Below are 27,291 nucleotides of genomic sequence, written 5' to 3' on the forward strand. Positions count from 1 at the left end.
GACTTTATGTGGTTTGAGCAGCACGGTTTAGAATTTAAATATTCTCTGAATATGTGGGGGCTCTGTCAGAAGATAAAGCTGCTTACATTATGCTGTGGTCTGGGAAGGTTCTGAACAAAGGACATGGGGATAAATATGGAAAAGTGAGCATACTTCTCCTTGTGTCTACTTGCCCGTGGTTATCATTTCAGCCCAGAGTATGGGACAGCTCCATATTCCCCATTAATGTGGAAAATAGGACAGAACGTGACTATCTGAAAAGGCAATTCCCACTGTTAGCATCCTTTCATTTTTCTTTTATTACGATAGCAAAGGAGAAACACCAAATTCCACCTTGAGGCCACATCACCGCAGGGCACATAGAATATTTCAATGCAAAGAAGATGGTAGCATGGAAATGTGCCTGTGCTGTCTAAAGGGGAACAATAACCATCTGTCCCTGCTGAGAGGGAGCGCTGTGTTCACTGTAAACCACAGACAACTCATCACTGTGAGCAGGCACTATCTGCCTGTTATGAGGTCAAAGGCAGACAGGCTCAGAGGATGTAGAAAACCTGCGTTTCCTCTCGCTCTTGATTTTACAGGTGGTAAATGTCACTGGCAACCAGGACATCTGCTATTACAACTTCCTATGTGCTCACCCCTTGGGCGTCCTGAGGTAAGCCCAGGCCTCTAGTCGCCCGTGAGGCATGTAGGGAGTCTCTTCTGTTTAGTGTTTGATTTCAGGTTTTTTTAATCCTAAAAACAATTGTGGAAAGCTACCACAGTGGTTAAGAACTGTGGCTGCTAACCAAAAGGTGGGCAGTTTGAATCCACCAGTTGCTCCTTGGAAACCCTATGGGGCAGTTCTACTCTGTCCTCTAGGGTCACTATGAGTCAGAGTTGACTTGATGGCAACAGGGTTTACCTTCGCTAAGGGTAGAGAAGAATTAAATCAAGAAGGTGAGACCACATATATTTCTCTCATTCTCGTATTAGGAGTTCAGGAAACATTGCCTGACTCTCTCACAGTTCCTCTCTCATCCCTATAGTGCCTTCAACAACATTCTCAGTAACCTGGGCCACGTGCTTCTGGGCATCCTCTTCCTGCTGATAGTTTTCCGGCGGGACATCCTTCACCAAAGAGCCCTAGAAGCCAAGGACATCTTTGCAATGGTAAGAAGAGGTCGAGCAAATTGGTGGTGGGGAGCCAGGAAGGATTGTAGCTCCAAACAGGATCCACAAAGGAGAGGGATGCTGGTTTAATGTTAGGATGACATATTGTGCTGTAATGAAGCACATGGGCCAAAAGAATGAACTTCAAGATTCTGGTGGGTATGTCGCTGATTTGTATCTTTGTGTTGACCAACCTTTCTCCTTTTTCAGGAGTACGGGATCCCCAAACACTTTGGCCTCTTCTATGCCATGGGCATCGCCTTGATGATGGAAGGGGTACTCAGTGCTTGTTACCATGTCTGCCCTAATTACTCCAACTTCCAATTCGGTAACTAGAATTTATATTAACTACACAGATTTGGGACCCTGGTGGCATAGTGGTTAAGTGCTACAGCTGCTAACCAAGAGGTCGGCAGTTCGAATCCACCAGGCACTCCTTGGAAACTCTATCGGGCAGCTCTACTCTGTCCTATAGGGCTGCTATGAGTCAGAAACAACTCGACGGCAGTGGGTTTGGTTTTGGTGTTGTTGTTGTTGTTTTTTGACACAGATTTGAGTCATGAAGTGTTATACTAGGACCTCCCAAAAGTGCCAAAGTCATGTTTGCAAGAATTAAATGGTATTTCACATGAGATGAAGTGATCTGAGGTAACGACTTCATGGAACATCATTTCCACAGGTAGTACCATTTTCTTCTCTGACCACCTTTTGGACTTGAAAAAGCTCAACCCTGAATGTTGATCCCACAGCCAGCAGTGATGCCCCAACAAACATCTAGAATGGTCCCTCTATGTAACTCAGCCTAATTTTGGCAGTTAGATTGCTTTGGTATGAAAGTAATAGAAAACCCAATTCAGACTGGGTTAAGTAATAAGGTTATTAATCGGCTCACCATCTGCAAGTCCAGAGGTAGAAAGGACTAGCAGCTGGCTTAATCTGATGGTTCTGACAGCATTTCTCTGTGGTCCCTTTGCCTGTGCCTATCCTCTGTGTTGGTTTTATCCTCAGACTATCTTCCCTAATGGTAACAAAATTAGCTGTTCTAAGTCCTGGCTTCGTATCTTTACTCCACAATATCCAGAGAAGGCAATCTGGCTTCTAGGAGACTTCTTTTAAGCAAGGAAACTTCTTTCCCAGAAATTCCCACATAAGTTCCCTCACACCTCAATAGCTTCAACAGCCATGAACCCATTTCTGATTCATTCCTTTGTGCTGGTCAGCTCAAGCCAATTATGGTGGCAAAGGAGGTGGGATTACCTTAAGACCAATCAGATCCAAGTTGGATCATCCAACCTTGGAGCCAAGCATTAGTTGTTATTGTTGTTATGTGCCGTCGAGTCGGTTCCAACTCATACTGACCCTGTGCACAACAGAACAAAACACTGCCCGGTCCTACACCATCCTTACAATCGTTGTCATGCTTGAGCTCATTGTTGCAGCCGCTGTGTCAATCCACCTAGTTGAGGGTCTTCCTCTTTTCTGCTGACCCTGTACTTTGCCAACCATGATGTCCTTTTCCAGGGACTGATCCCTCCTAACATGTCCAAAGTATGTAGGACACAGTCTTGCCATCCTTGCTTCTAAGGAGCATTCTGGTTGTACTTCTTCCAAGGCAGATTTGTTCATTCTTTTGGCAGTCCATGGTATATTCGATATTCTTCACCAACACAATTCAAAGGCATAAATTCTCGGTCTTTCTTATTCATTGTCCAGCTTTCACACGCATGTGATGTGACTGAAAATACCATGGCTTGGGTCAGGCACACCTTAGTCTTCAGGGTGACATCTTTGCTCTTGAACTCTTTAAGGAGGTCCTTTGCAGCAGATTTACAGGATTAGGTTAGATTGGAAATTGAAGCAAATGCACTGAAAGGGTCTCATTTCTGAGCTGAAAGGGGTTAGATGTATGAGGAGGCCCTGAGAGGCTGTCAGGAAGGAGGAAGGGAAGAGCTGATGCCGGCAGGCAGTTAACCACTCAAGGATAAGAATTTTAAAATCATCATTTTTATGTTTGTGCTCTGACTGTTAATCAAAACATCACAGATAAGCCCTGTCACGTTTAATTTTTTTATTATAAAACAATTTTAATAGACAGAAGTACAGAGAACAATATTATCCACCACTCAGAATGAACAAATGACAACGTTTTTAATACTTGCCTTAAAAAAACAAAACAGTTGCTGTTGAGTGGATTTCAGCTCATGGTGATCCCATGTGTGTCAGAGTAGAACTGTGCTCTGTAGGGTTTTCAGTGGCTGATTTTTCCAAAGTAGATTACCAGGTTTTTCCTTCTAGATGCCCCTGGGTGGACTCGAATCTCCAACCTTTTGGTCATTAGCCAGGCGTGTTAACCGTTTGCACCACCCAGGGATTCCATGTTTGCCTTAGATCTACTTTTTAAGAAATGAAACATTGTGATAAAGTTGAGATTCTATTTTGAACTGCTTCTCAACTGTATTCCCTTCCTTTCTTCCCCAGAGGCAACAACTGTGATTAATTTCTCCCCCAGAGGCAATGACTGTTTTTATACTTTTGCTACACAGGAGCTAGATTATTACTAATTTATCACACTGTGTTGTGCAGCATACTTTTTTTTTTCTTCTTAATTCAACCACGTGTTTTCAAGATTTATTAATATTGAATCAAGGACATCTGGCCCCTTCTTTTTTTTTTTAATATTTTATTGTGTTTCAGGTGAAAGTTCACACAGCCAATTAAGTTCCCATTTAACAATTTTTGTACAAATAGTTTCATGACATTGGTTACAATTTTTGCAATGTGTCAGCATTCTCATTTTCTCCATTCTGTTTGTTCTGTTGCCATTTATCTATCTTCCCTGCCCCACCTTGCCATCTCATCTTTGCTTTTGGGTAAATGTCGACTCTTTGGTCTCCTATACTTGATTGTTTAAAGGAGCACATTCCTCATGGTGATATTGTTTATTTTGTAAGCCAATCTATTATTTGACTGAAAAGAGACTTCTGGGAGTGGCTTCAGTTCCAAGTTAAAAGGCAATAGTCTCAGGGGTTCCTCTAGTCTCTATCAGTTCAGAAAATGTGGTCTTTTTGAAGAATTTGAGTTTTGTTCTACGTTTTTCTCCCATTCTACCCAGGATCTCCTGTTGTATCCCTGGTCAGAGCAGTCACACCATCTAGTTCTTCTGACGTCAGACTAGAAGGGGCCATGGTTCATGTGGGCTATTAGCCCATTCATTTTTAAGGATTGCCATATTCTGTAATAAAAATATACCACATTTATCTACTCCTCTACGGAACAACATATGGATGTTGCAAATTTTTTTTTTTTTTTTTTTTTTTGCTATTATCGACAATTCTGGAAGGAACATCCTTGTATCTGTCTCTGTGCACACGAGAGGACTTTCCTGGGATACCTAGAAGTAGAATTTGGGGATCACCTAATTTGTGCATCTTCTGTTTTGCCAAAAACTGCCAAATTGCTCTCTGGACCGTTAATTCCCACTCCCACTACCTGTGTGAGAGTTCCCATTTCCCCATATTATCACTAGCACTTGCTATTTTTAGACATGTACATTTTTTGCTGAATTTTGAGTAAAATGGATGTCTTAGTTACTTCATGCTACCATAACAAAAAATCCAACAAGTACGGTGGGTTGAAAGAACAGACATTTATTGTCTTTCCATCCTGGAGGCTGAAGGTCAGGACCTTGGCCTGCTGATTCCTTCTGTGGGTCCTCTTTCCGGCAATCACTGATGTTACCTTGCTGCTTATACACGTGTCTGTGGCGTCTTCCCTGAGTGTGTCTGAGTCTATTCTGCTCTTTTTATAAGACACCACTCAGAAGGGATTAGGTTTAGGATCCACCCTACTCTGGTATGACCTCATCAACATAACGCAAGAAAGCCTGTATTTCCTAACATGGCCATATTTATAGGTACAGGAGGTAGGACTTCAACATAACTTTGGGGGGACTTCAATTCAATCCATAACAATGGGACACTGCATTGTTGTTTTCATTTGTATTTATATAACCCTGGAGAAGGACATCATGCTTGGTAGAATAGAAAAAAAAAAGGGTCAGCGAAAAAGAGGAAGCAGCTCAACGAGATGGATTGACAGGGTGGCTACGACTGTAGGCTAAAGCATAACAATGATTGTGAGGATATGGCAGGACAGGGCAGTGTTTCATCGTGTTGTACATGAGGTCGCTATGAGTCGGAACTGACTCAATGGCATCTAACACGCACACACTACAATGCAGTAGCCCTGGTTTGGAGCCCTGGTGGTGCAGTGGTTAAGAGCTAGGGCTGCTAACCAAAAGGCTAGCAGTTCAAATCCACCAGCCTTTCCTTGGAAGCCCTACAGGGCAGTTCTACCCTGTCCTATAGGGTTGCTATGCGTTGGAAGCGACTCGATGGCAACAGGTTAATGCAGTAGGAAAAAAAAAAAACAAAGCTCATTGCCGTAGAGCTGATTCCAACTCATAGCAACCTTACAGAACAGAGTGGGACTGCCCCCCATAGGATTTCCAAGGAGTAGCTGGTGGATTCAAGCTGCTGACCATTTGGTTAGCAGCCGAGCTCTTAACCACTGTGCCACCAGGGCTCCAATGCAGTCCAGTCACATTTAATTTCTGTTTTCCATTTCTAGGCTATAAAGCTGTATACACCAGTGATCAATGTAGTTCTCTTTCAGGGTGCTGAGAAGGGCCTCCTACACCCACCTAGGACTCTTTATTATCACACTGCCTAAAAGGTCACCATTTGGAATTCTTACTGTTGTTGAACAAGTAGAGGTTATCAATTACTTGATCGCATGTTATCAGATACTTTCCTTCTGTGAACCAAGAACAGCCTTGGAGGGGATTAGAAGTGGATAGAGTTCAGAGGGTGGGGGAACCTACCTAGAGAACAATGCCTGGGGAGGCTGCCATGTGGGGCGTCTCTCCACAATCTGAGGGCAGCAGATACTCCATGGACTAGAGTGAGGGGATCCTCAGAGGCTGAAGAGAAATCTAGAAGTGTCATTCTGTGTGAACTCTGACTGCCTGGGCTCTTCCTTTCACCCGCAGACACCTCCTTCATGTACATAATTGCTGGTCTCTGCATGCTGAAGCTCTACCAGAAACGCCACCCAGATATCAACGCCAGTGCCTACTCTGCCTACGCGTCCTTTGCCGCGGTCATCATGCTCACCGTCCTTGGAGTGGTGAGTCCCTCTCCGTCTGCCTTCAGCCTGACTTTCAAAAGGGCCCTGTTGGGATGTGTCTGTGGTTGTTGGACCTCAAGTGAGCCAGTCTGGATTAATCATTACCCTTGGTTTATGACACACTGTCAACATTGCTCCATCAGTGGCATGCTTTTATTTAGTTAATTATTTTTTATAGCGTAATAAACCACACCCATTGCCATCGAGTTGGTTCCGACTCATAGCAACCCTACAGGACAGAGTAGAACTGCCCCACAGGGCTCCCAAGGCTGTAAGTCTTTATGGAAACAGACTGACATGTCTTTCTCCCACAGAGCGACTGGGGGGTTGGGACCGCCAACCTTTCAGTTAGCAGCCAAGTGCTTTAACCACTGTGCCACCCAGGCTCCTTTTATAATGTAATAAAACCAAAACCCACTGCCATCAAGTCAATTCTGACTCCTTGCGACTGTATAGGACAGAGTAGAACTGCCTCATAGAGTTTCCAAGGACCACCGTGGATTCAAACTGCCGACCTTCTGGTTAGCAGGCGTCGTGCTTAACCACTACGCCACTAGGGCTTCCTTTATAATGTAATAGGCACCTATAAAACTGCCATCCTCCTTTTAGCATGAACCTAGGACCTGACCCATGAGAGGCTGGGACACAGATGTACGAACTGACTGGGCAGGCTGACTTCAAGAGGTCAGTGTGGAAACCTGCATGAGCCACAAACAGTGCTTCTCCACAGTTATTTGAAGATCATTAGCCCAACTTTAGATCCATTGCCCCTTCACCACTGTCCGTGAAGATGCCACACCCATTTCCCCCTTTTCTGTCTTCATTTGCCAGGAGACCTCAGGTGTACGCAGTGAGATTATCGTGAGTTCAGAGAAGGGAAAATAAAATGTGCCCACAGCTCAGTTTTTGCCTCCTTAGGACAGACAGAGGGTTTTAGACAGCTCTCAGGAGAGAACCCTGAGGGAAGGTAACTGCCGTCTTTGTTCCTAGGTTTTGGGGGAAAATGACGTGTGGTTCTGGGTCATCTTCTCTGCAATCCATGTTCTGGCTTCTCTGGCCCTCAGCACCCAGATCTACTACATGGGTCGTTTCAAGATAGGTGAGTCACCCATTATTCTATAATAAACATGCTGACAATTTTCTCCTGAGGAAACAGGCATCCATCATCTTTGCCTTCCTCTAAATGAAAACCTGCCATCATGAGCGCATGCATAACGAACATCACAAAGTCTGGGCTGTGTTTCCCGGTGTGTATTCTTTCCAAGAGCTCCCTCATCCTTACAGGGTTGTAATAAGCTCTTACCACTAGTTCTGTTTTCAGTTGAGATGCTAGACTTGCTAGACCTCAGAGCTGAGGCACAGCTCCTAGTTCCAAACACTCTGCAACCCACCAGGCTTTGAAAGAGCATTTGGAGACTGGCATGATCACCCATACTATGTCACCCACCTAGAGGGAGATTTGTCAGTGTACCGCAGTCACAAAGAGCATTTCTCAAGTCATGGTAAATGGTTATTGGGAATGGATTGTATTTGGTTTCCAAATTCTGGAACTGGAACTTTGCACAAGTGACTTCGCAGTCACAGAGTCAGGACACCTGCTGAGCTCCCTGTGACGACATGGACTGCTCGGCCTCGAGTGTTCTAGAGAAGTCAGCTTGCTCTCTGCTGTTAGAGGTCACCGCACAGAGGAGCAAACTGTTTTAAAGTGCTTCAATTTCACAAATCATTTTAAGGTCCAGGAAGTCAGACTTACATATTGTTTTATATGTTTCAAAACTAATCATTATATATAAGATAGTCCCACCCCTAATATTCGAAAGCCCTAGAGCAAGAGTACAAATACAATACTATATGTCTAAAAAATTTAAAGTTATAAAGCAGACTTAAAAAAAATTAAATATGTTAAATAAACAAAACCAGCAAAGTGATAAATATAATATACCTTCATTACAACCTAAAGACCGAGTTCAAATTCAGAGTTCTTAGTTCCTCAGAGGGACACTCCAGAACATGGCTGTGCAGGAAAGCCGGTCCCCAGCCTGCATCCTGGCTGGGTGCACCTTCCCACTCCTGACTCTGTCTCGCATCATAAGGGATCTCACAGGTGTGCATATGGACACTCTCGCTCAACATGCAGTATCCATCCACACCTCCCACAGATAACCCCCTCTTGGCCTCCAGACAGAAGTGCACACACTAGCGGTGCTATCCGCCCTTGGGAGAAGAGGCCAGAGAGGGGGTCTCCACAGGCCCTGAGAGCAGGCTCAGGCCACCAGGGCTGGCGATTCTGGGTCCAGGAACTAGGCATGTGGTCTAGAAGAGGAAGGATGCAAGCTCCAGTTGAGTAGACTCCTTAGCCCTGCAGACTTCTCACTTAATGGTGAATGAGGCATTCTAAAATCCAGGGCTTCTCACATCCTTTGGACCCGGGGTTCCTGCACAGAGAAGCTCCTAGTCCAGGGGAAGATTGATGAGAGGGACCTTCCTCCAGGGCCAACAGAGAGAGGAAGTCTTTCCCTGGAGCTGACGCCCTAAATTTGGACTTCTAGCCTACATTATTCTGAGGAAATAAATTTCTCTTTGTTAAAAATAAAATAAAATATGGGGCTCCTCTTGGCAGGTCTAAGGAGTTTCTGCATAAACAAGGAGCTTCAAGACTAGAAGATCGAATAAAACAATTTCTCGTTTTTGAAGTTTGGTTTTCCCTTTTGCCCTTAGTAGATTTAGCCTTGACATTAATGTAGCCCCAGACCTCCCATCATTACCCAGTTGTGTGGAACATTTTATATGACATACCCCAATCTCCACTTCTCTTGAAGGTGAATGAAGTCACACAAACTAAACTTTCAAACAGGAAGTAACTTGGAGCCTTTGTTATTCTGGGTTCCCCCAGAATTGGGGAAGAAAAGCTTGAATACAGATCCATGTAATTGGTAATGATAAAAAAAAAAAAAAAAAACACATAGAGGAGCTTTAATTTATACCACCTTTTTTCCATGCAATTTTGCCATACTAAATTAGCTTACCTGTTAAGAAAGGAGGAATTTAACATACTATAGTATGGCCGTGTTTGTCAGGGTTCCAATAGGAAAAATATGTCACACCCAAAGATACCAAGGAGGATTTATTTATGAAGTGGATATTTATAAAGCTGTGGCCAGGGGAGAGGGAAAGCAAAGAGTCAGCGTAGTGGTGTGCAGGGTTAGTTGCACTGAGCTCCTGCCATATGTAAGCCCAAAAGGACAGGGAGGAAGCTGTTACCCAAACATGGAAGGAGAGTCATGGAGAGGGAGTCACACTGAAAGGAACAGTGACCTCTAGCCTGAGGCAGCCTCATAGGGAGGGCACAGGGAAGTAAATACTCTGAGATCACTGCCCACCTTCCCACTGTCCCTCCAGTTCCGCTGGGGCTCTCCATTGTCAAGTCCAAGGGGAAAGGAGGGTAAGGAAACCATCACGTCATCCATACAGGTCAGTCTCCCAGGGCATGGTGCAGGATAGGGCACCGTGTGGGGACAAATGGAAGACAGCCAGTGTGCACTTTCACTGGTTATTTTCAATTTCTCCACCCAGAGAGTCTTCTCCAGGTGGTTAAACATTTACCACTGTCCAGAGAAAAACTCACTATTCGCGGCAATGATTGCTACTAAATTTAGTCCCAAGACAGGCATTTGGATTATTGGAAAGTGGTTTAGGTAATGCCAACCTTCTTACCCATTTCTTAAGCTGCCTTTGCTTTCGCAACACGCATGCTCCTTTCTCAGTGGCCTTCAGGCTTCTCATGAAAGCAAACGTGGACAGGAAAGTGGCAGCGATGAGGCAGAACTTAGATAAGTTGGGAGGAAATCATGACGCTTCGTGCCCAGATCCTGACCCCATCACTTCCGTCACCATCACCAGTTGGAAAACCAGTTGGCATTGAGTAGATTCTGATTCATGATGACCCACGTCTGTCGGAGTAGAACTGTGTTCCAGCGGGTTTTCAAGGGCTGAGTTTTTTAGGAGATTTTTTTAGATTCCCAGACCTTTCTTCTGAGGCACCTCTGGGGTGGCCTGGAGCTGTCAACCTTTCGGTTAGCAGCCAAGCCCGTTATCCATTTGCACCACCCAGGACCCAAGAAAAGGACTGCAGGAATTTCTCATGAGAGAAGACAGATCATAAGTTGCAAGTAGTGACGGAAGTGGGGAGTGAGAGAGACAAGTCTTGATTCACTCTTGAGGAGTAGCAAATGGTGTGCACTCAGCTGCGTGCCATGAAAGAAAGCCCTGACAATCTGCTTCCATTAAGATTACAGCCAGTGTGGGGACTGTGGTCTCCGAGGACATCTAGCTCAATCGGCATAACATAGTTTATAAAGAAACTGTTCTACATTCTACTTTGGTGAGTAGCGTCTGGGGTCTTAAAAGCCTGTGAGCAGCCATCTAAGATACTCCACTGGTCTCACCCCTTTGGGAGCAAGGGAGAATGAAGAAAACCAAAGACACAAGGGAAAGATTAGTCCAAAGGACTAATGGATCACAACTACCACGGCCTCCACCAGACTGAGTCCACCACAACTAGGTGGTGCCTGGCGACCACCACCAACTGCTCTGACAGGGATCACAGTAGAGGGTCCCAGACAGAGCTGGAGAAAAATGTAGGAACAAAATTCTAACTCAAAAAGAAAGACCAGACTTACTGGCCTGGCAGAGACTGGAGAAACCCAAGAATATGGCCCCCAGACACCCTTTTAGGTCAGTAAGGAAGTCACTACTGAGGTTCACCCTTCAGCCAAAGATTAAACAGGCCCATAAAACAAAATGAGACTAAATGGGCACACCAGCCCAGGGACAAGGACTAGAAGGCAGGAGGGGACAGGAAAGCTAACAATAGGGAACTGAAGGTCGAGAAGGGAGAGTATTGGCATGTCCTGGAGTGGTTAACCAATGTCATAAAACAATATGTGTACTAACTGTTTAATGAAAAACTAGTTTGTTCTGTAAACCTTCATCTAAAGCACAATTTAAAAAAAAAAAGATTACACCCAAGAAAACTCCATGGAGCAGTTCTACTCTGTAAGGCGTGGTGTTGCCATGAGTGGGAATCACTTCAACAGCAGCTAACAACAAAGTTTTGGATGTTTTGAGACAGACAGAAAGATTGTGTGTTCTTTTTGGTGGACAAACATTACTTTTATAATCAGAAAACAAAATTAAAGTTACCTATTTTAGGAAAAAATAAAAGGATGGGTCAGTTTACCTGTTTGGATACCTTCTGATAATTTTTTTCTTCTCATTTCTCCTCTGCTTCCCACTGATCAGATGTGTCTGACACAGGTAATGAGCAGCCACCTTCCCAGGGCTTTAGAGTGTTTGGGCTTCTTGTTTGTTTTTGCAGTCACCCACCTTGTTGTCCCGCCTGCACCTGCTCAGTGAACACCCCCTTTCCAGGCAGGCAGGCTCAGTGGGAGGGAGCAACAGAAAGGTCAGAGGCCAGGACGCATTCCAGCGCAGCCTGCTCTGAACCTCTTCTGGGCCATCATGTGGACAGACCATCCACTTGGATGTCCCTCCATCTTTCCTCCCCCAGCTTGTTCAGTCTAGTGACCACGGGTTAAATGGAACCCAGGGGAAGCCTAGAAGAGGGGTAGAAATCACAACAGAGCTGGGGCCCAAGCTTGCTGAGATGCTTGTTTGTGCAGACCTAGCCTTCATTTGATGTTTTCTGTTGGGATAGCTCACAGAAAGCTCACATGCTGCTTTTCATGCCATCTTTTTGAGGGATTTGGGATAGCTCGTGCCATGCATTTAAAAAGAAATCTTCCCTGTTTTTTTCTTCCCCATGTTAACTGGCATTCCTTTGTTTATTATTTTAGTATGGATCTAGGTTTTCTGAACATGCTCAGGAGAACCCAGCATCCCTTGGTTCAGTTCTTACTATCATAACTACATTGAGAAATAAAGACTAGCTAAGATTTCTTTTTTTTTAAGATTTCCCATCCCCTAGGGAGGTGAGCTTGAGAGGGTCAGTAAGATCTCTGCTAGAAAAGAGACATCACCAGGGTAAACCCCAAACAAAAGACAGTTTAGCTGAAGGAGAGGGGTGTGTAAGGGTCTTCCAGCCACCCCTCTTGTTTATGTGCCCTCGTGTCTGCTCCATGTGCCTTTCTGCTGTATTATACGTGGCACGCCCTCTAAGACCGCAGAGATGTCTGACCACTCACCTGTTAGGTGCAAAGCACTATCTTAATGAGGTGAAGAAAACAGCATCCCCACCCCCAAAAACTTGAGCCGTATTGGAGTATTTTGTATCATCTCTTACTCAGCCTTCTTACTATGCGATTATGTCATTAGCAGATTTGGGGATCTTCCGGCGGGCCGCTATGGTGGTGTACACGGACTGCATCCGGCAGTGTAGCTGGCCTCTGTACAAGGTACGTGGGTGTGCCTGTGTTCTCTGGCCTTCTCCCAGCAGGAGGGGCAGGCTCGGGGAAACCACTGAAGACTCCCAAAATCAAGAGAGCCAGATGGTTGACAGTGGCTAAGGCCCACTTAGTGGGAGAAGAGTCATGTTGCTTACTCTTCTTTTCACTCACAAAAGACAAGCTAGGATTATCGCATTTTTATAAATGAAATATTTGCTAGTATGTAAAGAAAAGCAAAAGAATGTATACGAAACCGTTAGAAAATGGGAATGGTTGTGGAGGAGAATCAAGACAGGTGCCGGTAAGTAATCATCCAAACAGGTGCGCTCCTGAGAGTGAAAGGGACACTGTTAACAGCCACTCCAGGGCAGCAGGTACGAGCAGACCACCAGGGCAGACTGAGATGGATGGCCACTCTGGGCGCTTTCATTAGGATCTTTCACTTTCCACGTTATACATTTCTGTATTGTTTAGTTTTCATAATGAGCAAGACTTTTAAAAATTTGTGGTTGTTGCTTGATGGCAGAAATACACTTTAAAAATTTCTTCCTATTACTTTATTATATATACATTTTCTGCAGTGAGCAGAGGACTCGGGGCCCTGGCCCCAGCTCCCTTTGTTTGCTGGGCTATGACCTTGAGTAGGCTACTTACCTCCTCTGAGCCCATTGCCTCAACCCCTACCCAGTGCTGTGGACAATTCCTGGTGCCTTTTGGGCCTGGCACACAGGAGCTTGTTAAGCACCTGCTAAAGGTGGTGCAAACAGCCAAGTGCTTGGCTGCTAACAGAAAGTAAAGGTGACAAGAGGGAACCCAAGGTCAGGGAGGGAGAGTGTTGGCATGTCCTGGGCTGTTAACCAATGTCATAAAACAATATGTGCACTACCCGTTTAATGAGAAACTAACTGAAAGTTTGGCAGTTCAAACCCACCCAGCAGCTCTGTGGGAGAAAGACCTGGCAACCTGCTTCCGTAAAGATTACAGCCAAGAAAACCCTATGGCGAAGTTCTACTCTGTCCCATGGGGTCACTATGAGTCAAAATTGACTCGATGGCACCTGACAACAACAACAGTAGTTTAGAATCAGAAGCATCTTTACATAAAGGAATGTGGGAACTTCAGGGAATTGAGCCTGGAGGGTTTTATTCAGGGGAGAATCGAGAAACCTTTTAGGACCTATGAGTATTTTGAGAGTTAAGCGTCTCCCAGCTGTGAAACATGAGAAACAATTAACGTTTTTTAAATGAAGATATTTCCTCCAAATTGGATGGATTCCCAGGAAGACATAGAATCTCTGCTTTGAAATAGTAGATGAGTGGCCGATCAAACTGAAGTGTAATCAGACAGTGCCTGGAAGTTCCAAGTAGTACGCAGAGGTGGAGGAACGAATGTGAATAAACCTCTGTCAGAGATTGTTGTTGTCCCTTGGTGGCGATGGACTTGATTCTGACTCCTGGTGATCCATGTGTGCAGAGCATAACTGCTCTATTTCAAAAGCAGATCACCAGGCCTGTCTTCTGAGGCATCTCTGGGTGGTTTCCAACTACCAACCTTTCAGCCAGTAGTCAAGCACTTAGCCATTTGTGCCACCCAAAAAAACCAAACCAAATCCGTTGCCATCAAGTCGATCCTGACTCATAGCGACCCTATAGGACAGAGTAGAACTGCCCCTCCGATTTTCCAAGGAGCACCTGGTGGATTTGAACTGCTGACCTTTTGGTTAGCAGCCTTAGCTCTTAACCACTATGCCACCAGGGTTTCCCTGTGCCACCCAGGGACTACTAATTGTCCTTTAAAATGGACCTTTTGTCTCTATTTTCTCCTCTTCCTGGTGACTTTCATGTTGAGATGATATGTTGTAGAAACAAAGAGGCTGGGAATTGCAAGGCCTCATTGGAACCCTAATAGTGACCCAGAAACTCACTCCCTACAGGCAGGTCCTGAGAGCTCCAACAGAGCCCAGCAAGTAACACATCCCAGGAAAGTAGTCCTTGATTACAGAACTCAGTGGTGGAATTCTTTTAACTACTAAGTAACTGGCACACACACCAGCTTCACCCATCACCCCTCAGTGTGGCCCCCGCTGTCCGCTCCCCTAAGCATGGGTGAAAAACAGCCAGAGCCCAGCTTTTTCGGGGATGTGGCCACATCTGTGTGTATCCCGAGGCCTTGCCAGTTAGTCCATTTCAAGGATTATTTCCAACTGTGGGCCCAGCTCTCCCAGAACCATAGACACTTTCCTTTCACCGAGGCTATCCTTTCCCCCATAGTTAATGCTTCTCCTGTGGTGGGTTTAAAAAGCAGCGTGCTCAACATTTGACATTTTCTCTCTTCCTTCCTAGGACAGAATGCTGCTGCTCATTGCTGGGAACCTGATTAACTGGTCCATGTAAGTAGTCTTAGAAAAACACATCGTTCTCTTTAGTACTATCTCCTTATTAATGCTGGGGGTTAGCTTTCCTTGCTTGTCATTTTTACAAAGAAATCTGGAATTAAGAAGGAGGTAAGACTATGCTATGCTTGTCCTAGAGACTTGAAAGGGCACTTTTCCTCTTGCAAAGAAAATGCTAGGAAGCTTTTATGTACCAACTCTGGCCTCTCCTAAAGGATTAATCCATTGAGTTCATTTACTCAACAAGACAAAATCAGAACTTGTTATATCTATGTAGGTACATATGAATGTATACTTAGATATATGAGTATAGAAATATGTAGAGATTGTATCAACAATTGCACAACTACAATATGGTTTTAAACTCTTTTGTAGAATTTTCCATAGAAGCTACTCAGTAGGCATTCTTTTCTATGGAAAGTTCTCTTTCTCACCAGATATGTTTGTGTATGTATGAGCAAGTATCTCCTATTTTTTCTTTCCATATAAGTCTCTCTCTTCCTGTTGCACCTGCATCATTTCTTCCTCTTTTTCACCTTCATCATCTCTTTGGCCTTTTTTCCTCAAATGACCTGAAAATAGAACTGTACAACAGATGTATGTTTTTCCTAGCTCTGATTATTTTATGCAGCCTATTCTCAACTAAAAATTTAAATGAGTAGGATGTTTTATGGATCGCTCAAAAAAAAAAAAAAGGAAGTTCAGCAGGTTTTATTGATAGCTCTCAACTGATGAGGTCCTCTTGATCAGTGACATTTGATAGAAAAATGGCTCTCTCCCCCTGGCCCCCATGAAGACACACAAAGGAATGATGAAAGAGGCGTGCCTTCAGGGGAAGCCAGTATCAAGTCATGGGACCTTGAATCTCGTTTGGGGGCCATATGTTTCTGGAAGAAACTTCCATGATGTTGTCACCCCAGAGATTACCTCAGAATAAGGTCCATAGTTGTAAGCCCCCCCCCCCACCTTTACCTGGGGGCCAAGTTGAGATGAGGTGATTCTTGGAGAGTGGTCACCTTCATTGTTCTTCGTGACCACCGTTTTGTGGGCAGATTTCACAGTCCTTGGGGCTCTGTAAGACTGGGTGCTGGTGTGAGAAAAGGGATCACCAACCTCTTGATAATGAGCAACACTTAACTATGACCCTGTGGGCTCAGAACCGCTTGGCTTGTCTCTACGTCTCACAACATCAAAACCAAACCCACAGTCTGCTTCCAAGACAAGTGAATGGGGTCTCTCTCCTTAGACAGAGGAAACCTGAGGGACACTACCACCTTTGGAGATGAATGAAGTGCAATGGCACACTAATGCTGTAATTATCTGGTAGAGGGTTAGCTCCATAATTGGCGTCTGTCACGCTCAGTTTGCTCTGGACATAACAAGACATTGAGTGATTCGATGCGAACCTTGAATGTTATATAAAAAGGAATTACTCTCAAATAATTGCAAAGAAAAATGTGTGTGTGTGTAGATACATACGTATAGGAGTTTATGGGTGGTACAAACAGTTCATGTGCTCAGCTGCTAACCAAAAAGCTGGAGGTTCGAGTCCACCCAGAGGCATCTTGGTAGAAAAGCCTAGCAATCTACTTCTGAAAAATCAACAATTGAAAAGTCTATGGAGCACAGTTCTATTCTGACACACATGAGGTCACTATGAGTTAATTCCAACTCAACGGTAATATTGTTAGGTGCTGTTGAGTCAGTTCTGACTCATAGCGACCCTATGTACAACAGAATGAAAGACTGCCTGGTCCTGCGCCATCCTTACAATCTTTGTTATGCTTGAGCCCATTGCTGCAGCCACAGTGTCCATCCTCTCCTTGAGAGTCTTCCTCTTTTTTGCTGACCTTCTACTTTGCCAAGCATGATGTCCTTCTCCGAGGACTGGTCCCTCCTGATAACATGTCCGAAGTATGTGACATGTAGTCTCACCATCCTTGCTTCTAATGAGCATTCTGGCTGTACGTCTTCCAAGACAGATTTGTTCGTCCTTCTGGCAGTCCTGGGTATATTCAAGGTTCTTCAACAACACTGAAATTCAAAGGCATCAATTCTTTTTCGGTCTTCCTTATTCCTTGTCCAGCTTTCGCATGAGCATGAGGTGATTGAAAACACCACAGCTTGTGTCAGGCGCACCTTAGTCCTTAAAGTGACATCTTTGCTTTTTAACACTTTGAAGCGGTCTTTTGCAGCAGATTTGCAATGTAATGTGTCGTTTGGCTTCTTGACTGCTGCTTCCATGGGCATTAATTGTGGATCCAAGTAAAATGAAATCTTTTACAGCTTCAATATTTTCTCTACTTATTATGATGTTGCTTGTTGGTCTAGTTGTGATGTGTGTGTGTGTGTGTATGTGTGTGTGTATACAGAAGGAGAGAGAAAGGGAGAGAAGAGAGAATGATAAAGCCAATGTGGGGAAAATTCTAATAATTGGTGAATCTGAGTGAAGGATATACAAGTTTCTTGTACTATTCTTGCAACTTTTCTAAAGTATTAAAATTATTTCAAAATGAAAATTTTAAAAAGAAAAAAGGGATAAGAAAGAAGGTATACTGTACAAAATGTACATACGTACAGTACATGCAGCCATAAAGAATTCTCAAAATATATTATCACATGGATGAAACTGGAGAACATTACAATGAGTGAAATAAGTCAATCACGAAAGGACAAATACTCTACAATCTCACCATTATAAAAAGACAATAATAGGTACACCCAAACAGTCAGCATTAACCCTAAAGCAAAGATGAGAAGGAAAGGAGGGGCACAGAAGCTAATTAATAGAAATGGAACAAACAGAATGGAAATAATGAGAATGCTGACCAAACCAAACCAAAAACCAAACCCAGTGCCATCGAGTCGACTCCGACTCATAGCGACCCTGACACATGGTGAAAAATGTAACCAATGTCAGGGAACAATTTATATAAAAATTGTTAAATGGAAATCTGATTTCCTATGCAGACTCTCACTTAAAGCACAATATTATTAAAAAAAAAAAAAAAGACTAAGTATACATACTGAAATCAAAGTTCACTGGTGGTTACCAGTGATAGGTGGGAAGGGAGGTGATCACTCTCTAGATAGCAGACTCTTGTTATTTGGGGGACGGGAAGTATAACACCAAATGTGGGTGAAGTGTGCACAGCTTGACCAAGGTAAATGATGTCGCTAAGAAGTACACAAAAGAAAGGACGTTTTTGCAAATGCTGGGACATATACAATGTGCAACAACAATTAAATAGTAGGAGTGTGCACACACCTCTGAAACAGTGGGAGCAGTAACAGTGTCAGAACCTGTCTGACTTCAGGGGGATAGGGTGTCTCACCAACAGCACAAAGCTGATGCCCGTGACTGGGAGGTCAGACATACCTCAACTCTCCAACCTTTTTATCAATTCTAACACCAGCAGTCCCTCCCACAACACTCTCTACTTCTCTTCTGCATTTGATAATCCATGGCAATGACCACACAGAACTCACAGACTATACTTACAGTTAAGTGGTTTATAAGGAACAGGCTACAACTCATGGTCGGGATCAGGAAGTATGTAGGCAAAGTCTCCTTCAGTGCAAGCCAGCTCTCTCAGCTACTGTTGGCAGTGCAGGTCTCTTCTTGACCCCCTCAGGATAGGCTCCTCTCACCCCCCTGAGGACAGGCTCCTCTCAGCCATCTCAGGACAGGCTTCTCTTGGCCCTGCTGTCTGTCATCATTGACTCTGCCTCTGGGCCCCTTCCTGGCCAGTCACTGTCTTCAGTCTTACAGCCCTGACCCCCTCTTACAGCTCTCTTAGGAGGTTCCTTGCCTCCTCTCTCTGCTTCTTCTCTCTTCTTTCTTCCTTCTGCTTCTCTTCCTGTTTCTTTCCATCTCTAAAAAACCTCTGTGAGACTGGCTGTATATATATATACCCACACAACTCTTTGTCAATTTCAAGACAAGGCTCCTCCTAGCAGGGGCCACAAACTAACCAATTCCCTCTTGGTAGGCCACAAACACTTAACTTAATTTGCATAGTAGGCTATAAATACTTTATTTGCATAGTTCATAGTCACTTCATTTGCATAGTCTATTGACCAATCCCTGCAAGGTGCACACCAATCACAGGGCAGGCTGCAGCCCAGGACCAGGCAGAAAAGTATCAAATCATTCTTGTTTACCCAGAAAATGTCAGTCAACCTGGGCAAAAGTAACAAACCCTCTAGGGTAGAAAACTAGGGCAAGGTAACTCCTCAAGACTTAGGGGAAAAAATCTCTCAAGCTGTTTTTCCAAAGTACCAAGGCCACATAAAGGAACTCATTTCACCACAATGTGTATGTATGTATGCATACAAGTATATCAATATGTATATGTATGTATATGTGTGTATATAGGTGGGCATATATAGATGTATCTATTTTATATGCAGGTGTGTATATATGTAAGTGTGTGCATCCATATATATTCATATACATGATAAAGCACATAGGAGGCACAAACATGATACTTATTAAACACCTTACGAGATTGGATTACAGGGTGTGAAGGCTTAGGACCGTAGTCTCCTGGGACAACTTGGCCAACTGACGTAATATAGTATGTAAAGTTTATGTTCTACATCCTAGTTTGGTGAGTAAAGTCTGGGGTCCTAAAAGCTTGTGAGCAGCCATCTAAGATAAACTATTGGTCTCTACCCATCTGGAGTAAAACAGAAAGAAAGAAACCAGAGACTCAGAGAAAAAACTACTCCAGAGAACTAATAGTCTACACTAACCACAACCTCATCTACCCTGAGGCCTGAAGAACTAGATGGTGTCCAGCTACGACTACCAGCCATTCTGATCAGGAACACAGTAAATGCATCCTGATGGAATAGGAGCAAAATGTGGAACAGAACTCCAGTTCTTAAAAAGCCCAGACTTACTGGACGAGTTAAGGCTGGAGGACTCCCCGAGACTGTTGCCCTGAAATACACTTAAACCTTGAACCAAAACTATTCCATAAGGTCATCTTTTAGCTAAATAACAGATTGGCTCAAAAGGAAAAACAAAACAAAACAAAACAATATCACTTGTGAGTACTGTGCCTCCTTTAAAAAATAATCTATATTAGACCAAATGGTCAATACTTACTCTAAAGCAAAGACAAGAAGGCAAAGGGGCAGGGAAACTAGATGACTGGAAACAGAACAACCAGAATGGAAATAATGAAAAAGTTGACACACTATGTAAAATGTAACCAATCTCACTGAACAAATTGTGTAGAAATTGTTAAATTGGAACCTCATTTACTATGTAAACTTTCACTGAAAACACGATAGAATATTATTTTTTAAAAAAAGAAAGCAGGTATACTGAAGATTTCAAAATCTAGGAGGAGGGAAATTCCTATACTATATAGAACAAAACCAGTTGGAATATAAAATGGACAAAAAGGGGGCCCATTTATAATAGCTTTACAGATGAAATACCTAGGAATAACCTTTGAGAATTGTGTGTAATCTTTCTGCAGGAAACTTAAATACCTTATTAGGAGACAGAAAGGGAAAACTAACTAAATGAAGTGGTGTATTGTGCCCTGAATGGGAAGATTAACTATTATAAAGATACCAGTTCTCAAGTTCATGTGTAAGTTTAAAATTAGAGTTGGAATTAAGTTAACAGGACTGACGGGGGGGATGCCTAGCAAATTTATTCTAAATTTTATTCACCTATTTAGGCAAAAATATCAAAGATTTCTGAGAAAGGATATTAACAGAAGGAAGCAGCAGCCAAGGGGGTATGGTGACTGGCGCAGCACTGCTCAGTAGCCCTGGAGTGATGTAAGGGTTGTAGGCTGCACTGCCCACTATGGTAACTACTCACCACGTGTGGCAACTGAGTGCTTGAAATGTGGCTAGTGTGACCGAGGAACTGAATTTTAGATTTTACTTGCTTTACTTTCAAATAGTCACTTGTCCACAATATTGGAGAGTGGAGGCTAGCCTAATCAGATAATCTAGCATATTATAAAACAATAATAAAACAGTGAGGCATTGATCCAAAATTAGAAATTAGACCCAAAAATTAGTGAATCAGAATGGAGAGGACAAAAGCTCACCCACGTATTTATACATACATAATTTTAAAACCCAACTAAGTATATAATTAAGCAGCCATGGTGGCACAGTGGTAAGGTCAGCAGTTTGAATCTACAAGCCACGCCTCAGGAAAAAGATGTGGCTGTCTGCTTCGTAAAGATTACAGCCTTGGAAATTGTACAGGGCAGTTCTACCCTGTCCTATAGTATTGCTATGGGCCAGAATTGACTCGACAGCAACAGGTTTAAATGTGTGTGTGTAGGAATTGACTCAACAGCAACAGGGTAGATGTATATTTATTAGAAACAAGCTTTTCAAGACAAGGAGATAAGGATTATATAATAGTTTAGTTATAATTGAATAGAAATTTAGAACAAAATGAAGACTAAACCCCCCAAAAATAAACTTCAGTATTACATTAAAAAACCATGGACAATACTTCAACACTTCAACAACAAAAAAACAAATCACCCAATTAAAAAATGGGCAAAGGGTATGAACAGACACTTCACCAAAGACGACATTCAGCCAGCTAACAGACACGTGAGGAAACACTCAAAATTATAGGCCGTTAGAGAAATGCAATACCATCTCACCCAGACGTTACTGGCACTAATAAAAACAACCAGAAAAAAAATTTTTTTTTGGACAGGTAGAAGAGATTGGAACTCTCATGCACTGCTGGGAATGTAAAATGGTACAACCATTATCAAAAACAATTTGGCACCTCCTTAAAAAGCTAGAAATAAAAATATCATACGATCCAGCAATCCCACTCCTAGGAATATATCCTAGAGAAATAAGAGCCTTCACATGAATAGATGTATGGACACCATGTTCATTGCAGCATTATTCACAATAGCAAAAAATTGGAAACAACCTAAGTGCCCATCAACAGATGAATGGATAAACAAAATTATGGTACATACACACAATGGAATACTACGCAACTTTAAAGAACAGTAATGAATCCACAAAACATCTCACAACATGAATGAATCTGGAGTGCATTGCACTGAGTGAAATAAGTCAATCACAAAAGGGCAAATATTGTATGAGACCACTATTATAAAAACTCAAGGAAAGGTTTTCACACAGAAAAAAAACAATCTTTGATGGTTACGAGGGAGGGGAAAGGTGGGGAGAGGAAATCACTAACTAGATTGTAAACAAGTGTTAACTTTGGTGAAGGGAAATACAGCACACAGTATAGGGAAAGTCAGCACAACTTGACCAAGGCAAAGTCAGAGAGCTTCCTAGACACACGTTGAGGGACCAAGTTACTAGGACTGAGGGCTGGAGACCATGGTCTCAAGGGACATAGGTCAATTGTCATAGTTCATAAAGAAAATGTTCTATACCCTACTTTAGTGAGTAGCATCTGGGTTCTTAAAAGCTTGTGAGCAGCCATCTAAGATGCATCTATTTGTCCCATCACATTTGGAGCGAAGGAGAATGAAGAAAATCAAAGACACAAGGACTAATGGACCACATGAACCACGGCCTCCACCAGCCTGAGCCCAGAAGAACTAGATGGTACCTGACTATCACCACTGATTGTTCTGACAGGGATCATAATAGAGGGTCCAGGGCAAAGTGGGAGAAAAAAAGGAAAAATAAAATTCAAATTCACTAAGGAGACCGGACTTTCCAGTCTGACAGAGGCTGGAGGAACCCCCAAGACTATGGCCACTGGAGACCCTGCTAACTCAGAACTGAAGCCCCTCCCGAAGTCCACCTTTCAGCCAAAGATGAGACAGACCTGTAAAACACACAATAGTGCCCAAGTGTAGGAGACCAAGTGGGCAGCACCCACCCAAAAGCAAAGACAAGAAGGCAGGGAACGGACAGGAAACCTGGATGAACGGACACGGGGAAACCAGAGTGGAAAGGGAAAGGGGGAGAGTGCTGACATATTGTGGGGGTTGCAACCACTGTCACAAAACAGTTTGTGTATAAATTTTTTTAATGAAAAACTAATTTGGGCTGTAAAGTTTCACCTAAAGCACAATAAAATTTAAAAAAAAAAAAAAAACCATGTGCAGCCAACAAAAATTTGGTAATGTGTGTCAAGCCAATTATTGAGACACTTCAGTTTCTACTAATCTACACATGGGGTCACCATGAGTCCAGGGTCCACTCGATGACCACTAACAACACTTAGGAATTAAGAACATTTAAGAATTCATCTTAAATGCACACGAAAAGTGTGATAGTGTCTGAAGGTATCCGTTTATTTGCCACAGAGTTCTTGATAACAGTGAAAAACTAAACAGCAAAGGAGAAACTCAATGAGAGAGGAAAAAAATATTGTTTATGTGATACCTCCACTTGTGGGAATTTTCGTAGTCATTAGAATGAATGGTCTGAATATAATGTCATCAGTGAAAAGGCACTTCTAATACTTCAAGTGTTTCTTTGTCTTGTTTTTTTTTTTAATGGACAAAAGGTGAGGGGGCACAAAAAAGCAAATAGTATTACAAATCTACCTGCATGGCTACAAAACATTTTCTCGCCGTGTTCTCAGTGCCCTCTTTGGACTGATATATCGACCCAGGGACTTTGCTTCCTACGTGCTGGTCATCTTTATCGGTAACTTGCTGCTGTACCTGGCCTTCTACATCATCATGAAGGTAAGAGTGGGCGCTAGGAGTGGGCAGTGCCTCCAGCCCTTCACCAGCTGGCCAGGTGAGCTTTGCCAGCGACCACCTCTCACCCCACAGATTCTCAGCTCAGAGAAGGTCCTTCCAGTCCCATTCTTCTGCATCATTGCCACTGTCGTGATGTGGGCTGCCGCCCTGTACTTTTTCTTCCAGAATCTCAGCAGCTGGGAGGTAAGAGGACAGTTGTCAGATGTTTTCTCTCCCTCTTGCTTTTTTGACCTTTCGACTTCCATTGCTTCATGTGTTTGTTGCTTTCGCCTTTTTTTTTTTTTTTTTTTTTTTACCTTCTCTAAAATGAAAGCTTCCTCTAGAAGGGACGGTTTTTAATATCCACACATAAATGCTCAATAAATGACACGTTGTCGTCACTGTCGGGGTCCTTCATCCCTTTGTAAGCCCTACCAAAACTGGTTTCCATCAAGTCGATTCCGACTCATGTGACCCCAAGTGTGTCATAGAAAAATGGTCTTCCAAAGGGTTTTCGGTGGCTGAGTTTTCAGAAGTAGATCCCCAGGTCTTTGGAGCCCTGGTAGCACCGTGGTTAAGAGCTTGGCTGCCAACTCGTGGAAACCTATGGGGCAGTTCTACTGTGTCCTATAGGGTCACTATGAGTTGGAATCAACTCGACAGCAACGGGTTTGGTTTCGGGTTTCTTCCAAGGTGCCTCTGGGTGGACTCGAACTTCCCACCTTTCAGTTAGCAGGTGAGCACCTGAATCATTCGCACCACCCAGGGACTCTGTAACACTGCAATTTGATCCTCATTATATATTATATTTGATTATATTATATTGTATTATATTACATTACATTATATTATTTATATTATCATCCTGTTCCCAGTGGATGTTTAACGTGTGTGTAAAAATCTTGATTCGTGTATCTTCTTATCATAACCACACTCCATAAACAAATGCCCAGAGGCAGATGTTTGTGCATCCATTTCCTAGACAGGAAAGCTATGGCCTAGGAAGTCAGTGATGGGTCTGAGGTTCAGAACTGGGAGGAGACTCAGCTCTCCTGACTCGTGTTCACACTTCCCTAGACCCTCCTGACTTTGTTCAGTTGTTGAGGCAATTGTGTGTCCATCTGTCATTTCTTAATCATGCAAAGCCCCAGATCTTCCGCTCATTGATCATAAAATCAGAGAGAGCCTTCAAAAAGACCTCTCCCTAGTCTACAACAACCTGGTCGTATACTTAGGAGCCAGTCTGGAAGCCAACTTTAAAAAAATAATAATAGCTTTATTGAAATATAATTCACATACCATGCAGTTCACCCTTGTAAAATAGACAATTAGGTGGGTTTTAGTGTATTCACAGAGTTGTGTAACCAACACCACAATCAATTTTAGAACATTTTCCAACATCCCCCAAAAGAAACCCCATACCCATTAAACAGAAACGCCCATTTCCCCTCAAGACCCCCACCCCAGCCCTAAGCAACCACTATGGATTTGCCTGTTCTGGACGTTTCAGATAAATGGAATTATATGTATATGGTCTTTCTTGTGTGGTGTTTTTCGAGTAGCATAATGTTGTCAAGGTTCACCCATGTCGTAGTTGTACCGTGAATCAGTACTTCATTTCTTTTTCTTGCCAAATAACATTCAATTGTATGGATGTACCGTAGTTTTAGTGATCCACTCACCCATTGATGGGCCTTTGGCTTGTTTCCACTTGTTGGCTATTTTGAATGACGCTGCTATGGACATTTACATACGAGGTTTTCCATGAACATATGCTCACGGAAGCCAGCTTTTTGAGCTAGGTGTCTAATAGCAGGTTTGTGGCTGCCTGGATGCTCATCCCCTAAAGAGCTGACTTGTGGGAACACTTGTCCATCTGCCTCACCTTCCCACAGGGAAGCCCAGCGGAATCCCGGGAGAAGAACCGAGAGTGTGTCCTGCTGGACTTCTTTGACGACCATGACCTCTGGCACTTCCTCTCTGCTATTGCCCTGTTTTTCTCATTCTTGGTGAGTTTTTAATCTCTGTTCATCTCTTCTCTCTCTACATGCCATTCTCTCTTTTTTTCTCTTCCCCTCTTCCTTACATCCTCTTTGGTATTCCTCTCTATTTTCCCTTTCCAATAAAACCAAACCGGCTGCCGTCTAGTTGGTTCCAACCCACAAGGACCCCACGTGTGTCAGAGTAGAACCGCATCTGCTCCACGGGGTTTTCAATGGCTGAATTTTTGGAGGTGGGTCACCGAGGCTTTCTTCCAGGCACCTGTGGGTGGACTCGAACTTCCAACCTTCTGGTTAGCAGCCAAGTGCTTCACTGTCTGCCATTCAGGGGTTCCTCCTTTTCTAATACCTCATCGTCATTCAGTGAACGTACCATCCTGAGTTTCTTTTTTAAGTCTGATCTTCCAGTTAGGTCTTTATTTTCATTCCTTTTTACTCCAGTATAATAAGGTACAGAGTGTCACAGTGTTTTTCCCTAAATTGCACAGCGTATTTGGACTGAAGTGGTATTAGAACTCACATTCCCAGAATTCCTCCAGGAACCACTTCTGGCATCACTAAAATTCTGGTAACATTGGGTTCTTTGTTCTCTTGCTATTCCCACATTCCGGCCCCCTTTTCCATTCTCACTGGATATTTTACAGATTCCTGGAGTGGTTCAGGACAGCAGCCAGGCCTCTGTTGCCTTCTAGCCAGCCTGTTCCACATGTCTCCTGTCGTCCCTTCCCTGAAGCCATGTATTTGTAAAAACTCTGGATAATAACTTTCAGAATCCTTTTATCCTAATTTTGACTTTTCTATATTAAAAGCCTATGGTGCCTGTGCCACAGGTTCAAGTGACAATTAACATTGCTAGCTCTCCTGGGCTCCCACCCTGTTCCATTTAAGCAGTTTCTGGACCTGCCGCGGAACCTCAAGAGTGGAGCAGGGCTACCCCCTCGTGGCCAGTTTGGGAGGTTTAACCAAATTGTATAAGCATCATTCCTCGTGGCTTTTGTTTCTGTTAGTCACCTTCCTGAGAGACAGAGATAACAAAAGAGGAGTTAGGGTCCCTTGTGGAGAGAACAGTGGTAGAGGGACTGGGGCGGGGAGGGGGGTGGGCAGGGATCAGGGACGTCCCTTCTATAGCGAATCCAATGCAACAAGACCTCATTTCTTTCAAGTCTCGACTCAAATGTCCCCTTCTAAGTAATGACTCCCCTGGTCACCCTATCAAACATTTTTTATTTTGCTCACCCCATATTTCTATATTCCCTCTGTAATTTAACTTTTATCCTTAGTATATGTTACCATCTGTTGTTGCTGTCAGTTGCCTTCGAGTCGGATCCTGCTGATGGTACCTTCACGTACAACAACAAACAGAACAGAATGTTGCTTGTCCTGTGCCATCTTGGTATATCTGAGCCCATTTTCTGGCCATGGTGTAACTAGCTAGCATACTGTATATTTTACCTTTTTTT

The 27,291-nt window shown here is 43.4% G+C and overlaps 1 protein-coding gene across 1 annotated transcript in view; it reads left to right on the plus strand.

The window, feature by feature from the left end:
• The window catches only part of SIDT1 (SID1 transmembrane family member 1), a 140,846-nt gene that overhangs the window by 109,445 nt on the left and 4,110 nt on the right, over positions 1 to 27,291 (plus strand). The window contains exons 15-24 of the mRNA XM_064280572.1: positions 585 to 658; positions 1,032 to 1,155; positions 1,366 to 1,483; positions 6,206 to 6,342; positions 7,333 to 7,441; positions 11,644 to 11,658; positions 12,676 to 12,755; positions 15,089 to 15,135; positions 23,729 to 24,035; positions 25,727 to 25,840. Of these exons, the coding sequence (XP_064136642.1) occupies positions 585 to 658; positions 1,032 to 1,155; positions 1,366 to 1,483; positions 6,206 to 6,342; positions 7,333 to 7,441; positions 11,644 to 11,658; positions 12,676 to 12,755; positions 15,089 to 15,135; positions 23,729 to 24,035; positions 25,727 to 25,840 (1,125 nt within the window). The remainder of the gene's footprint in view (positions 1 to 584; positions 659 to 1,031; positions 1,156 to 1,365; positions 1,484 to 6,205; positions 6,343 to 7,332; positions 7,442 to 11,643; positions 11,659 to 12,675; positions 12,756 to 15,088; positions 15,136 to 23,728; positions 24,036 to 25,726; positions 25,841 to 27,291) is intronic.

The sequence above is a fragment of the Loxodonta africana genome, chromosome 1, assembly GCF_030014295.1.
Source record: "Loxodonta africana isolate mLoxAfr1 chromosome 1, mLoxAfr1.hap2, whole genome shotgun sequence".
In the NCBI taxonomy this organism is placed as follows: Eukaryota; Metazoa; Chordata; class Mammalia; order Proboscidea; family Elephantidae; genus Loxodonta; species Loxodonta africana.